General features: G+C 52.2%; 1 protein-coding gene across 5 annotated transcripts in view; it reads right to left on the minus strand.

Moving 5' to 3' along the window:
* LHPP (phospholysine phosphohistidine inorganic pyrophosphate phosphatase) overlaps nt 1-13,160 on the minus strand; it is a 150,105-nt gene that overhangs the window by 126,655 nt on the left and 10,290 nt on the right. For all 5 annotated transcript variants that reach the window (XM_003904380.1, XM_009215576.3, XM_031652005.1 and 2 more), the window contains exon 2: nt 1,971-2,158. In XM_003904380.1, the coding sequence (XP_003904429.1) occupies nt 1,971-2,158 (188 nt within the window). The remainder of the gene's footprint in view (nt 1-1,970; nt 2,159-13,160) is intronic.

The following is a 13,160-nucleotide window of genomic DNA, read 5'->3' on the forward strand; positions in this document are numbered from 1 at the left end:
CACGTGTCTCCTCTCTTTGCTGAATTTAATCTTTATTCCTTCATGATAATAAGTCTAACTGAGAGTAATACTTTTTCAAAGTTCTGTGAGTCCTTCTAATGAATCATTCAGCCTGGGGGTAGCACTGGAGGCCCCAGTACATTTATATACTGTATGATTCTAGTTCCATAAAATTCTAGAATAGGAAAACTTATTTATAATGAAAAAAACCCAAACACTGGTTGCCTCTAAGGGGACAGGAGGTGCAGATCGCCTGGGCAATGCGCGAGGTAGCTGTCAGAGCTGTCAGTGATGGGGATGGTCTAGCTCTTCACAGGGCTGGGTTCCATGGGTGTATGTATTTGTCAAAACTCAGCAATAGTACACTTGAGGTGTGTACATTTCATTGTATGTATATTTTACATCAACAGGAAAAACTGTAAACAAATACCGAACTCTAACGATATGCTGAAGTGTTTAGGGGAGTATACCTGTGTCTGCATTTTACTCTGAAATGCATCTAAATAATAACATGGACAGACAGATCGAGGGATGGACAGATATAAAGTGAAGAAAATATCAAAAAATGTCATTGACAACCTAGGTGAAGGGTATAAAACTATGCCAAGTAAGGCAGGGGGCGGTGGCTCACTCCTGTAATCCCAGCACTTTGGGAGGCTTAGGTGGGTGGATCACCTGAGGGCAGGAGTTCAAGACCAGCCTGGCCAACATGGTGAAACCCCATCTCTACTAAAAATACAAAAATTAGGCAGGTATGGTGGCACGCACCTGTAACCCCAGCTACTCGGGGGGCTGAGGCAGAAGAATCGCTTGAACCCGGGAAGCAGAGGTCACAGGGAGCCAAGATCATACCACTGCTATACTCCAGCCTGGGTGACAGAACGAGACTCTGTCACAAAAAAATAAAAATAAAAAATAAACTATTCCAAGTAAAAATTACTTGAACTTTGTTGTATGCTTGAAATTTTTCATAAAATGTTAGACAGAAAATCCACCAACTCTGTTCCCAGGTCCAGCAACCCTTTTCTGAAGGATAGGGGAAGATAATTTTTCTTAAATCTTCTTTCTTTGAAGACCATGTTCTAAAGACACTAGCAGGGATCCTAAATTACGGAGAAAGTATTTTGAGAAACATGATTTCTAAAGGCCAGGCATGTCAGCCTTCACTGGCACCAGGTCTATGAAGTCAACATTCAGGCTTTACAGGGGGCACCCCGCCACTTCTTGAGAGGCCCCGCCTTGCCCTGGAAAGGAAAAACCATGCTTGCCTCTGCCTAGTGGTTTGTTAAAAAAACATATCAAGTGCGGAGGAAGGAGAAGGCGCAGTGGACCAACGGAGAAGTGTCTGGAATTGCTAATGTCTCTTCTTTTTAAATATTCAGGAGGCACCAGATAATATTGTTCCTTCTGCTTCATTCCAAAACAACCTCCCCACTGAGGGTCAAAGGGGCTCTCTGTTCTTGCATTCAGACTAAAATCAGGATGCAAACCTTGTTCCTACAGCCATTTGCAAACTGCTCCAAAGAGTAGAGCTGGTTTTCACATAGTTCAAGGCTATGGTGCCAGACGTTAGAAGCTATGGACCTCAATGTAGCTTCTCACTGATACTCTCTCGCTCTCTCTCTCTGTCTCTTTCTCAACAGGAGCTAGAACTCCACCCCCTTGACAATTCCCTGGTCCCTTGATCCATCCTAGATCAGGAAAGAGAGCTTAGGATTTTCCTCCCAGGAGCCATCCAGAACCTGCTCTAAGGACCCTCTGGTGTGAGGCCAAGGAATGGACAGGGCTGGGTCTTAACTTGCCCCCAGCCCCCAGCAGGAAGTCCCATGAGGTTTTTGCCCCCGCCCATGAGTGTTGGTGGCCTAGCTCAGTCAGCGGTCCAGCCCAGTGAAAGAGGCCCTCTGCACAGCCCCCACCCTGGGAAAGGGGAGCTTTCACCCCCGTGAGGTCCCGGTGCCCAGCAGGCCTACCGTCGTGGATGAGCAGGTATGGTCGCAGGCCTCGCTCCTTCAGGATCTGGCAGGCGGCCGGTGCCGGGGCGGTCACCTCCCCCTCAGAGATGTCAAATCCCAGCCTCCGAAGCTGCCCCACCAGCTCTGCCCGGGACTTCTGTGACTCATTGGTGCAGAACCTCACCTTCAGCCGGGAGCCCTTCAGTCTGCAGCAACGGAGACACGGGCCCGGGCAGTCAGTACGTGGAGTGTGGGGCCTCTGAAGGAGGCTGCGCGGTGCTTCTCAGAGGGCATCCAGCAAAGTCCAGAACAGGCCAGGCCACTGCGAACCCCTGAGGGGGCCCTGGCTGACCCCGGGTGTGTTCAGACTGAGATTTCTGAGCTGAAGCAGACCCCTTCTCAGAGGACCCCATACTACGCCCCAACTCTTTCCGTCCTCACTGGACTTCATACACCTGAGGCTCCCTGAGGTTCCCCACCTGACCTCCCTTTTCATTGCCTCTCCCCCTGCCTGGGATGCAGCTCTGTCCCCCCGCATCTCCACCTGTGCCACTTCTTTTTTTTTATTTTTATTTTTATTTTTGAGACAGAGTCTCGCTCTTGTTGCCCAGGCTGGAGTGCAGTAGCATGATCTCAGCTCACTGCAACCTCCACCTCCCAAATTCAAACGATTCTCCTGTCTCAGCCTCCAGAGCAGCTGGGATTACAGGTGCCTGCCATCACACCACGCTAATTTTTTGTATTTTTAGTACAGACGGGGTTTCACTATGTTAGTAAGGCTGGTCTCGAACTCCTGACCTCAGGTCTCCCAAAGTGCTGGGATTACAGGTGTGAGCCGCCATGCCTGGCCCACCTGTGCCACTTCTACCCAGCCCCTGAGAGCCATGCAATACCTCCTCTCCACAATCCTGCTCAGCCTGGCTAGGGGCCACCTCTGAGTGTCCACAGCTATTTCTCTGTCCCTTTCCATCACACTTAGTATTTCCACTTGTAAACGAGCTGCACACGTCTACGCCTTACTAACTCTGGATCCATATTTCCCAAAAAGTACAAAGGCAGATGGCCCGAGACAAGGTTTGTCTTCTCATCACTGTCAATGGAGAAAGGTTTGCCAAAGTCATCAGGGACACCAACTATTCCGGAACGGACAGACAGGACCTGGACCCTGCTCAAACCCAGCCTGGAGGTCTCATGAACTTGAGGATGCTGCCACTGGCCGGCGGCACCGAGCTTCTTCCCTCCTGACTTCACAGGAGACCCGCGAATCCAGGCTGCACCTGGGCAAGTTCTCAGAATGCACCAAATGAAATAACATCCACCCTTCTGCAAACTGTCACTGAGCGCCTACTATGTGCCTGGCACTGGCCTGGTGCACAGAGCTATAGTCGTGAGCATGGACAAGGTCCTGGATCTCCAGGCCACTATCCAGGCTGGGGTAGGAGGAGGGCACCAAACAAGAGACCCCACGAAGGAAGGGCAATTTGTGACTGATAAGAGAGAGGCACTATTGCAGAACACAAACAGGGTGAGCAGACAGAGGGTGACAAGGTGGGGTAGGAAGGCAAGGGGAGGCCTCCCTGGGGAAGCAAGAGAGACAGCCAGGATGTGGTGCTTCTGTGCAGGGAGAGCAGGCTGGAGGACCTGGCACCCACCAGGAAGGGACCAGAGCACGTTAGAGGAACCTGCAGAGGTGGGCGGGGTGGGTCACTCAGACCTGGGGGGAGGGTGACAGGCTGGACCTGGCTGGCTCCCTCACCCAGATCACAAGAGGCCTCCCTGGACAAACCGGCCCCAACAAGGCAGTGGTCATATCTGACATCTGCATCGAGCTGCAGTGTGGACTCGTAGAAAAGACATCAAGCTGCAAGCCCAAGGGCCGAAGGTTTTAAGAAACCCTAGTAAAATTAATCAGCCATGCTAATTGCATCCGGCGCTGTTCTCAGACAGGTCCCGAAACACACACATTTCACTGAGCTCCAAAGATGCAGACGTCTTGGCTCTTCACCTATTCTTTCAAACTGCATATTTTTTACAGTCTAAGCAAAACAGCAATACAGTGTTAAATGCGTAATTTAAAATTTATAGAAAATACACATAGAGAGGAGGCATGTGGCTCAAGTTTTGTTTACAGATGTGGCCCCAAGGAAAGGAATACACGCACATTCAACCCAGTTACTAGAACTACAGCTTGAAATCAACTTCCCTCTGAGCAAGTGAGACCCAACTAAAAACTCAACTCAAACTGAACCCAGAGTGAATGGCATGTATCCATGTTATGGGTGAGGGACTGAAGCCCAGAAATGTCAAGGGCTTTCTGTTTCCCCTCTTGAGCCTGAGACTTTGGAGGTGGAGCTGATTATCTACTCACAGTGGAGTCAGGAACAGCAAATCGGCACTCTGGAGCTCTCCCGCATAGTGGGGAAAGGACACAGCCCAGGGTGGGGTCTTAAAGACTAGGGATTCAGGCCCAACTGGAGACCTGAGGGATGGACAAGGAGACGGCAGGAAAGGGCAGGCGAGGTGGTGGGAGGGGCAGCCCACCTTGCGCACAGGCAGGTGTGCACTGGCCCCGCCCTCTCGGATAGAAAGAACTATCCGAGCAGCAGCGTGGGGTATGTGGAAAGTGGAGCCAGAAAATGAGGCTGGAGTGGAGAACCACTGAGAGGGCAGATAAGGCAGAGCACGGTGGCTCACGCCTGTAATCCCAGCATTTCGAGAGGTTGAGGTGAGTGGATCATTTGAGGGCAGGAGTTCAAGACCAGCCTGGTCAACATGGAGAAACCATGTCTCTACTAAAAATACAAAAAAAAAAAAAAAAAATAGCCGGGTGTGGTGGCGGGCACCTGTAGTCCTAGCTACTCAGAAGGCTGAGACAGAAAAATCGCTTGAACCCAGGAGGCAGTCACAGTGAGCCAAGCCACTGCACTCCAGCCTGGGCCACAGAGTGAGACTGTCTCAAAACAAAAACAAAAACAAAAATACAGGCAGATAAGCCAGGCACGATTCCCCACTACTGAGGGAGGGCCCCAAACACAGCCCTGAGTGGTAGTGACAGCTATTGGGAAAAGCTGGTAGGACTCAGGCCGATGTCCCCTCCTCCCACCATCCTGTGTGACATTGCCACACCCTGTCTGTCAGTTTTTGTTTATAACACTAACCAGTGTCTCCAGTCATCTGATTTATGCATCTGTTGTGTTTCTTACTGGCCTCCGAACTCCAGGAGTTTAGGCATGAATCTGCTCGGGTCTCCACGGCATCCCTGGGGCTTCCCACAGGGCTTGGCATTTCACAATCCCCCATAAACATTTGCTGAACGACTGACTGATGGAGAAGTCTAAATGACCTCACCCGCGAATTCCCTGAGGGTGTCCTGAGCCTGCAGCCTCCTTACAACCCCCACCAGAAACAGACAGGCCTCAGTGATGAAAAACATGTTTCTGCGCTGAAATAAGCCTCCAGACCCCCAGTCGTGGAGCTGACAGGTGCAATTTAGGAAGAAACATGTAGATCTGCTGACCACATAGTGAATGCAGACAAGAGGCCGGCAACGTCTTCTTCAATAGCACAAGTGATTAATTCCTTTCTTACTATTTGTCTTTCCTAATCAGAGGTTTATGAATTATCAACTACACTTAGTGGTTAATTGCCCTTCATAAAGATGGCTTTTTTTATTTTTAAATTAGGCAGTTAATATATTGTAACTAATAGCATCACCTTGTACATTATGGATAGATCTCCATTGATTGGCACCTGGAATGTGTGACTCGCACCCAAGTTAATGGAGCAGTTGAGTGAAGAAGTGCAGGGGGTCCCCGGGGACTAATTATTGCTAATGAATGATGATGTGACCTTCTCAGAACAGTGAGCAATCGATGTGACGGTGAGATGACAGTGCCTCACATCTGTTATTCCAAACACAACTTCAGATGTGGATGAAAGATGAGTAAGTCACAGAACTCACTTTGGGACTCTTAAGCCACTGGCCTCCTTTGAAATGCCAACATAAGTTCATTCAACCTATATGCTCTTATAATATCAAGTACTAGTTTTAGAGATGAAATCTGTCCCTGAAAAATCTGATGTGAAATGCTAGGGTAAGTGCCCTCCCGTTGGGTTCTTTCTGTGCCCTGGACCACACCCCCCTTTGAGCTGTCACCAGAGACCCATTCTGATCACCAGGGACCAGCCCCAGGTTGCCTCTTCCTTATTTTAAGTTACTGAAAATAAAGTATGCACTATTGTTTAAAGAGTAAAATATTAATACAACATTACACTGAGCCTTGCCTCTGGATAAGGACGGTGGTGTCACTCAAGATCCATGATCTGATTTTGTCCTCGTGCCCAAAGTATTTGCTGTCCCTTATGCACATCCCCAAGGGCCAGGTGCCTGGCTCACAGGTGGCCCTCAATAAGTCGTACTCACTGGGCAAATGAGCCTATGAGGCAAGAACCATTATCTCCACTCTAGAAGGAGAAGATGGAGGCCTCAGGAGACAGAGACCTGACCAAGGTCACACAGCTTGTAAGCAGCAAGGCCTGTGAGCCCAGACAGGGAGTCCTAACCCCCAATGTGACTGCATCTGGAGATGGGGCCTTTGTGGAGTAATTCAGGTAAAATGAAGGCATAAGGGTGGGACTTCCTCATGATAGGACGTGTCCTAGGAGGAAGAGACACCAAAGAGCACTCCTGCTCTCTCTTTCCATGAATGCACAAAGAGGCCGTGTGAGCACACAGCAAGCCGGCACCTGCTTACAAGCCCAGAAAAGGGATCTCACTAGAAACTGGCCATGCTGACCCCTGATATCAGCCTTCCAGCCTCCAGAACTGTGAAAAAATGAACATCTGCTGTTGAAGTCCTCCATCAATGGCACTTGTTATGGCAGCCCAGGCTGACCAGGACAGCTGAGGAAGCAAATCCTTGTTATCCCTCAGTGGGGCCTGCCACAGGATGTCACAGACTTGGCCTTGGGAGGCACGGAGTACAAGAATTTCAAAATATCAGGAAAGCCCTAGTCAGGCACAGCTCCAGGACCCCAGCAAGCCTTGCAAAGAGCTGCATCAAGAGCCCCTGCAAAGAGGGACAAGCCCAGCTCTGGGATGGGCTGTTTCCCACCCCACCACCCAAGAACCTTGGGGAAGGGGCCTTCTGCAGGGTCCTGGCTGTCAGACAGCCCCTCTGAGAACATGGCCCCCACCTCAACACGCTGCCTCCTCCCCAGGAGTCTCACGAGAGTGGGGATTTGCTCCCATTTCCTGTGGCCAAACTGGATCTTTTTTTTTTTTTGAAACAGAGTCTCACTCCGTCAGTCAGGCTGGAAGGCAATGGCACAATCTTGGCTCACAGAAACCTCCTCCTCCCGGGTTCAAGCGATTCTCCTGCCTCAGTCTCCCGAGTAGCTGGGATTACAGGTGCCCACCACCATGCCCGGCTAATTTTTGTATTTTTAGTAGAGATGGGGTCTCACCATGTTGCCCAGGCTGGTCTTGAACTCCCGATCTCAGGTGATCCACCTTCCTTGGCCTCCCAAAGAGCTGGAATTACAGGCATTAGCCACTGCGCCCGGCCTAAGCCACCATGCCCGGCCCAAACTGGATCTTTGAACTGACCTTTACCTCATCTCAGCAGGCCAGGAGGAGCCTCTGAGTGACAACGTCGCCTGGGGCAATTACCGAGCATCAGATGAACCGGCCCTTACAAATCACCTCGGACTCTCCACATCTGCTGGCTGTCGGCATCTGCCAGGAGCACTCACCCGCAAATAATGAAAACCCTCTCATTACTGTTCCACAGCAGGTAAAGTGTTAGGACAATTATTGGACATCCTGAGTGACCTTGGGACAGCTCAATAGCTGGCCTTCTGGGGACCGCCGAGGGTCTTGAGGCTGGAAGGAGCAGGGGCTCCCTCGGAGGGGAGGCTGGGCAGGAGGTGGGGGGCCGCAGGAAAAGGGCAGGATGAGCCCCTCCCAGCTGGACCCCCTGCCCTCCAGCCCTGGTACTGGTCACCTTTGTGTGACCCAGAGGCCCTCACAGCACCCTGAGTCCTTGCCTTCATGCTCCCCTGGGAGCTGGCCCTGATCAACCTACAAATTAGGGTTCACATGCCTCTTTCTCCCGGAGGCCCCAGAGCCATGCACCCAGGCAGGTCCCATCCTCCCAGCTGCGCTCACACAGCCCTTGGTGCTGCTCTGGTCCTGCCATCACCACCTCCCTCCTCTGCCTCCTCTGCAAGCCCGGGGCTCGGGGCCCGGGAGGGCAGGGCTCTGTCTGCTCAGCACCCCCACCATGCCTGGTGCCCAACCACAGTGGAGCCAAGGTCAGCACCTGGGGGCACCCTGGCACAGGACCAGCCCCATCCTCAGCGACCAGAGCCTTGGTTTACCAAGAGAGGAGTCACCCCAGCATCTCCTGTGTAGGGATGAGGGGCAGTGGGCACCCAGGTCAGGGTCTCGGAGGCCAGAGAGGGGCCACCAGGTTCTCAGGAGTACATAGGGCTGCAGGGAACCCTTGGGGTCAGTGTCATCAAAAGGCTCAGGTTGGCAGCTCATAGATCAGAAGGGCTGTCTGGCCCACAGAGTGAGGCTGGAATTTGAGAAATGTCATCTCACGGGCTCACAGGTGCCGAGACTGGCAGGCAGTGACTGGCCCTTTCCTGCAGCAACTTTGCCGGATGCTCTCAAGAATCCCATCCAAAATCTACCCAGCACAGTACCCAGTACCCAGCGTAGTAGCTGCTTTACTGGGAGAAGCACCTAACTGACCAAATTCCAGATCTGATGGGCCCACTTGGTAATGGAGAAATTCACAGCCAGAGGAAAGGGGTGTGGAGGCAGCGGGGCAAAGGGGTGGAGCGTTGGTTCCCAGGGAGCGGGGTTGGGAGGGGCAGCACTTCCCCACATCAGACTTCAGACATCAGCCTCCCTAACTCCCAGCCTGCTCCTGCCTCCCAGTGCCACGTCACAGACATCACCTGGTGCGCTGGAGGGTCCCTATTACTACTGAACCAGTGCAGAGAAATACAAGCTCAACACCTCAGTTTCCTCAGGGAGGGGAAAGGACATTGACCACCCCCCTTTCCCAGGGGTTGTAATGAAAGGAGATGCAGGCGCAGCACCAGCCCCAGGCCCTCAGCAGCCCCAGTGGCACCGAAATGTTTGTTTTGTTTTGTTTTGAAATGGAGTCTCGCTCTGTTGCCCAGGCTGGAGTGCAGTGGCACGATCTCAACTTACCACAACCTCCGCCTCCCGGGCTCAAGTGATTCGCCTGCCTCAACCTCCCGAGTAGCTGGGACTACAGGCACGCACCACCATGCACGGCCAATTTTTGTATTTTTAGTAGAGACGGGGTTTCACGATGTTTGCCAGGCTGGTCTCAAACTCCTGACCTCGTGATCCGCCCCATCTCGGCCTCCCAAAGTGTTGGGATTACAGGCGTGAGCCACCGCACCTGGCCTTGAAATGCTTTTAATAACGGGGCCTCTGGGCAGTGCTAGCCACTGTCTGATTTTCAGATCTTCAGTCGCTCTCAGCAATGGAGATTGAACATGCACGTTTGGAGAACTGAAACCCACAAAGTGCTCAATTCCTCCAAAACTCCAATTTTCCAAAACAGAAGGTCGAGCAGGAGCCCCGTAAGCAGAGCAGAGTTGTTTTTCAATAGAAATAGACAGTTATTCACATACGCCCCGGGGATGCCCACACTGATGTGGGAATGAGCCCACCCTGTGCCCCGCACCATGATGCACACCAGCTTGGGCTGGGGGACAACCTGCAGGTAGGAGTAGCAACACATCGGCATCTGTCCCCCAGGAGTGGGGTCTGGCTTCCCACCCTGGCGCGCGCACAAGGCTCGTAGAGTCTTGAGCCCCAGCCATAAACGGTGTGATGGTGGTGCCCAGCCTTCCAGCTCTCCAGGGCTGTCATGAAGGAGACGAGGTAAAGGCTACACACAGCAGAGACGCCATGGGCCCTTGGCACGGGGCAGGCCTCACACTGGCTCCAGCTGAACCTGCTGCACTTGCTCCTCCTTCCAGCTGACGGGCCAGGGCAACCCTAGCAGTGAGGCGGGCAGCCAGCTGCTCCCTGGCCCCTACCCGCGGACCCTTCCCCATGGTCTGCTAGACGCTGTTGAGCAGCTGCACACAGTCTTGTGTCATCAGTGTCCAAAGTTTGAATGGAGAGAAGAGACGCAGTGACGCAGGAGCTGGGCCCTAGCTGGGCCTCCTGGTCTTGGTCAGCTGGGCAGTGACCTGAGCGGGGCGGCAATGAGGTCACGCTGGGGCAGGCCCCCAGCTAAGGCCCTTATAAAACACGCAGCACACCTTCCCGTACCTGCGCCTCCTCACATGCCCGCACAACTCCCATCTAGAGTGCTGTCTCAAGTGCCTGTGCCACGGAGCCCAGATCACAGGAACATGTTGATCCCATGAGCATCGATGTCCCAGGAATCAATAAACACAATTTAGAATCAAGTGCATGGGAATCGGCAGCCAGAGACCTTGGAGACCACACAGCTCGAGTGGCTCACTTCACAGAGGGGGATACGAAGGCCCAGAGGGACAGGAAATGCCTCGTGGCACATGGGGCTGGAGGGGTGGGGATCCTGGGTCCTTTCTTCCACTCCTCAGCCTAGAAGCCTCAGCAGCAGCCTGACGTCCCCGAGGGCCACGGCGGCTGCAGGGGACAAAGGCCAGGCCTCTGTAAGGTGGGAGCTTGGCTCAGGAAGCAGACGCACCTCCTCCCTGTATGACTGTGGCTTGTCACCTAACCCTCTGCAACCTGTTTCCTCACCTGTAAAATGAGGCACTAACAGTAGCTACTAGACAGGGCTGTCATGAAGATAATATTTTTTATTTATTTCTTTTATTTTATTTTTGAGACAGAGTCTCACTCTGTCACCCGGACTGGAGTGCAGTGGCACGATCTCGGCTCACTGCAACCTCTGCCTCCCAGGTTCAAGTGATTCTCCTGCCTCAGTCTCCCAGGTAGCTGGGATTAAGGGCACCCGCCACTATGCCCAGCTTATTTTTTGTATTTTTAGTAGAGATGGGGTTTCACCATGTTGGCCAGGCTGGTCTCAAACTCCTGACCACCGGCTCATGCCTGTAATCTCCAGCACTTTGGGAGGCCGAGGCAGGCGGGTCACCTGAGGCCAGGAGTTTGAGACCAGCCTGGCCAACATGGAGAACAACATAGTGAAACCCCTTCTCTATTAAAAATACAAAAGTTAGCTGGGTGTGGTGGTGCACACCTGTAATCCCAGCTATTCAGGAGGCTGAGGCAGGAGAATCACTAGAACCTGGGTGGTAGAGGTTACAGTGAGCTGAGATGGCGCCACTGTACTCCAGTCTGGGCGACAGAGCGAGACTGCATTTCAAAAAAAAAGACAAAAAAAAGACATGAGAAGCACCTGGCACATTTCGAATACTAAATAAATGGCAGTAATTACTGTGGTGGTGACAATGACAACCACGTATCTGACAAACCCAGTGTTGGGGCAGGTACATTTTGAGAGGAAGCCAGGTGCCCGGGGAAGCAGGCCAGCAGGAGGAGCCCAGAGTGCATCGCCCAGGGGCACCTTTAGGAAGAGGGGGAAGTTGACACCAGCAGGGAGCCCAGGGCGAACTGAGCCCCAGCCGTGGCTACAGCAGCTCCTAGTGACTGGCTCCTCCCCCACCAAGCCCCACCGGCATGTTCACGTCAAATCCTCTTGACAATCTGAGAGGTGGGTTCAAGTTTCCACTTACAGATGGGACCCGCGGTTTGGAGATGGGACCTGTGGTTTGGAGATGGGACCTGCGGTTTGGAGGGGCTCAGTGACTTATCTAGGGACAGAACTGGGATGAGAATCCTTTTATGTTAGCCTCATGGAAATATAAACAGATGTGGACAATACAGCTCCGTGAGCAGAACTGTGTGCTTTGGTTTAGCATGTGCGCTGAGTTCAACAACTACAAGACTTCGTGTGGCCGGGCACGTTGCTTCATACTTGTAATCCTAATGCTTTGGGAGGCTGAGGTGGGCAGATCCCCTGAGCTCAGGAGTTCAAGACCAGCCTGGGCAACATGGCAAAACCTTGTCTCTACTAAAAATACAAAAATTGGCCAGATGCAGTGGTGTGCACCTGTAGTCTCAGCCACTTTGGGGGCTGAGGTGAAAGGATCACTTGAGCCCAGGAGGTTGAGGCTGCAGTGAGCCAAGATTGTGCCACTGCACTCCACCCTAGGTGACAAAGTGAGACCTTGTCTCAAAAAAATAAAAATAAAAATAAAGGTCTGCTTATTGGCAAAACAACCCACTCTTCAAAATTATTTGCCCCTTCAACAACAAAATGCTTCTTTAGCTCCTGGATATGGAATAAGTACAACGTTGGCTTTTATCTCCTCATAGTCTAAGGTAAAAAGGAAAAGAAAACAAAAACTTAAAAAAAAGGAAAACGTTGGCATTTGTTTGTTTTTGCTTTTTTGAGACCGAGTCTCACTGTATTGCCCAGGCTGGAGTGCAGTGGCGCAATCTCAGCTCACTGCAACCTCCACCTCCCAGGTTCAAGTGATTCTTCAGCCTCCTGAGTAGTTGGGACTACAGGTGCACACCACCGCACCCAGCTAATTTTTTAATATTTTTAGTGAGACGGGGTTTCACTGTGTTGGCCAGGCTGGTCTTGAATTCCTGACCTCAGATGATCCACCTGCCTCGGCATCCCAAAGTGCTGGGATTACAGGCGTGAGCCACCTGGCCCAGCCCAAACGTTGGTTTAGGAGAAAATATTTCACTTAACTCTTGCAGCCTTGGTACAGGAATTACACATAGGAAACTGGGGCCCTTGAGGCGCAGCCACAATGGGGTGACAGAAGGCTAAGGGACTTCCTTGAGGCCACATGGCAACTATGGGGCAGAGCTGGGATTGGAAACCCACGTTCTCACAGTAGAGTTGGCACCTGGCACTTTATGTGACCGGATGAAGCTTTGCAACAGGTAAGATGTGGTGCCTGCCCTGGCAGAAGCAGCAGCCCTCACTCCTTCTTGAACGGTGTCTGAATAAGTCCTCTCACTTCTGTGAATCTTAGGTTCCTCCTCTACAAGCTGGACAGCAACGTGCCCGTCGCCGGGCGCCTGGGAAATCACCCTGCACACCACAGTGGGCAGCTGTGGCACTGCTTTGCCAATATGGATTCTTGTCTATTGTGGGGCACTGGGGGTAGGAGCAGGAT

This window comes from Papio anubis, chromosome 11 (assembly GCF_008728515.1).
Source record: "Papio anubis isolate 15944 chromosome 11, Panubis1.0, whole genome shotgun sequence".
Lineage (NCBI taxonomy): Eukaryota > Metazoa > Chordata > Mammalia > Primates > Cercopithecidae > Papio > Papio anubis.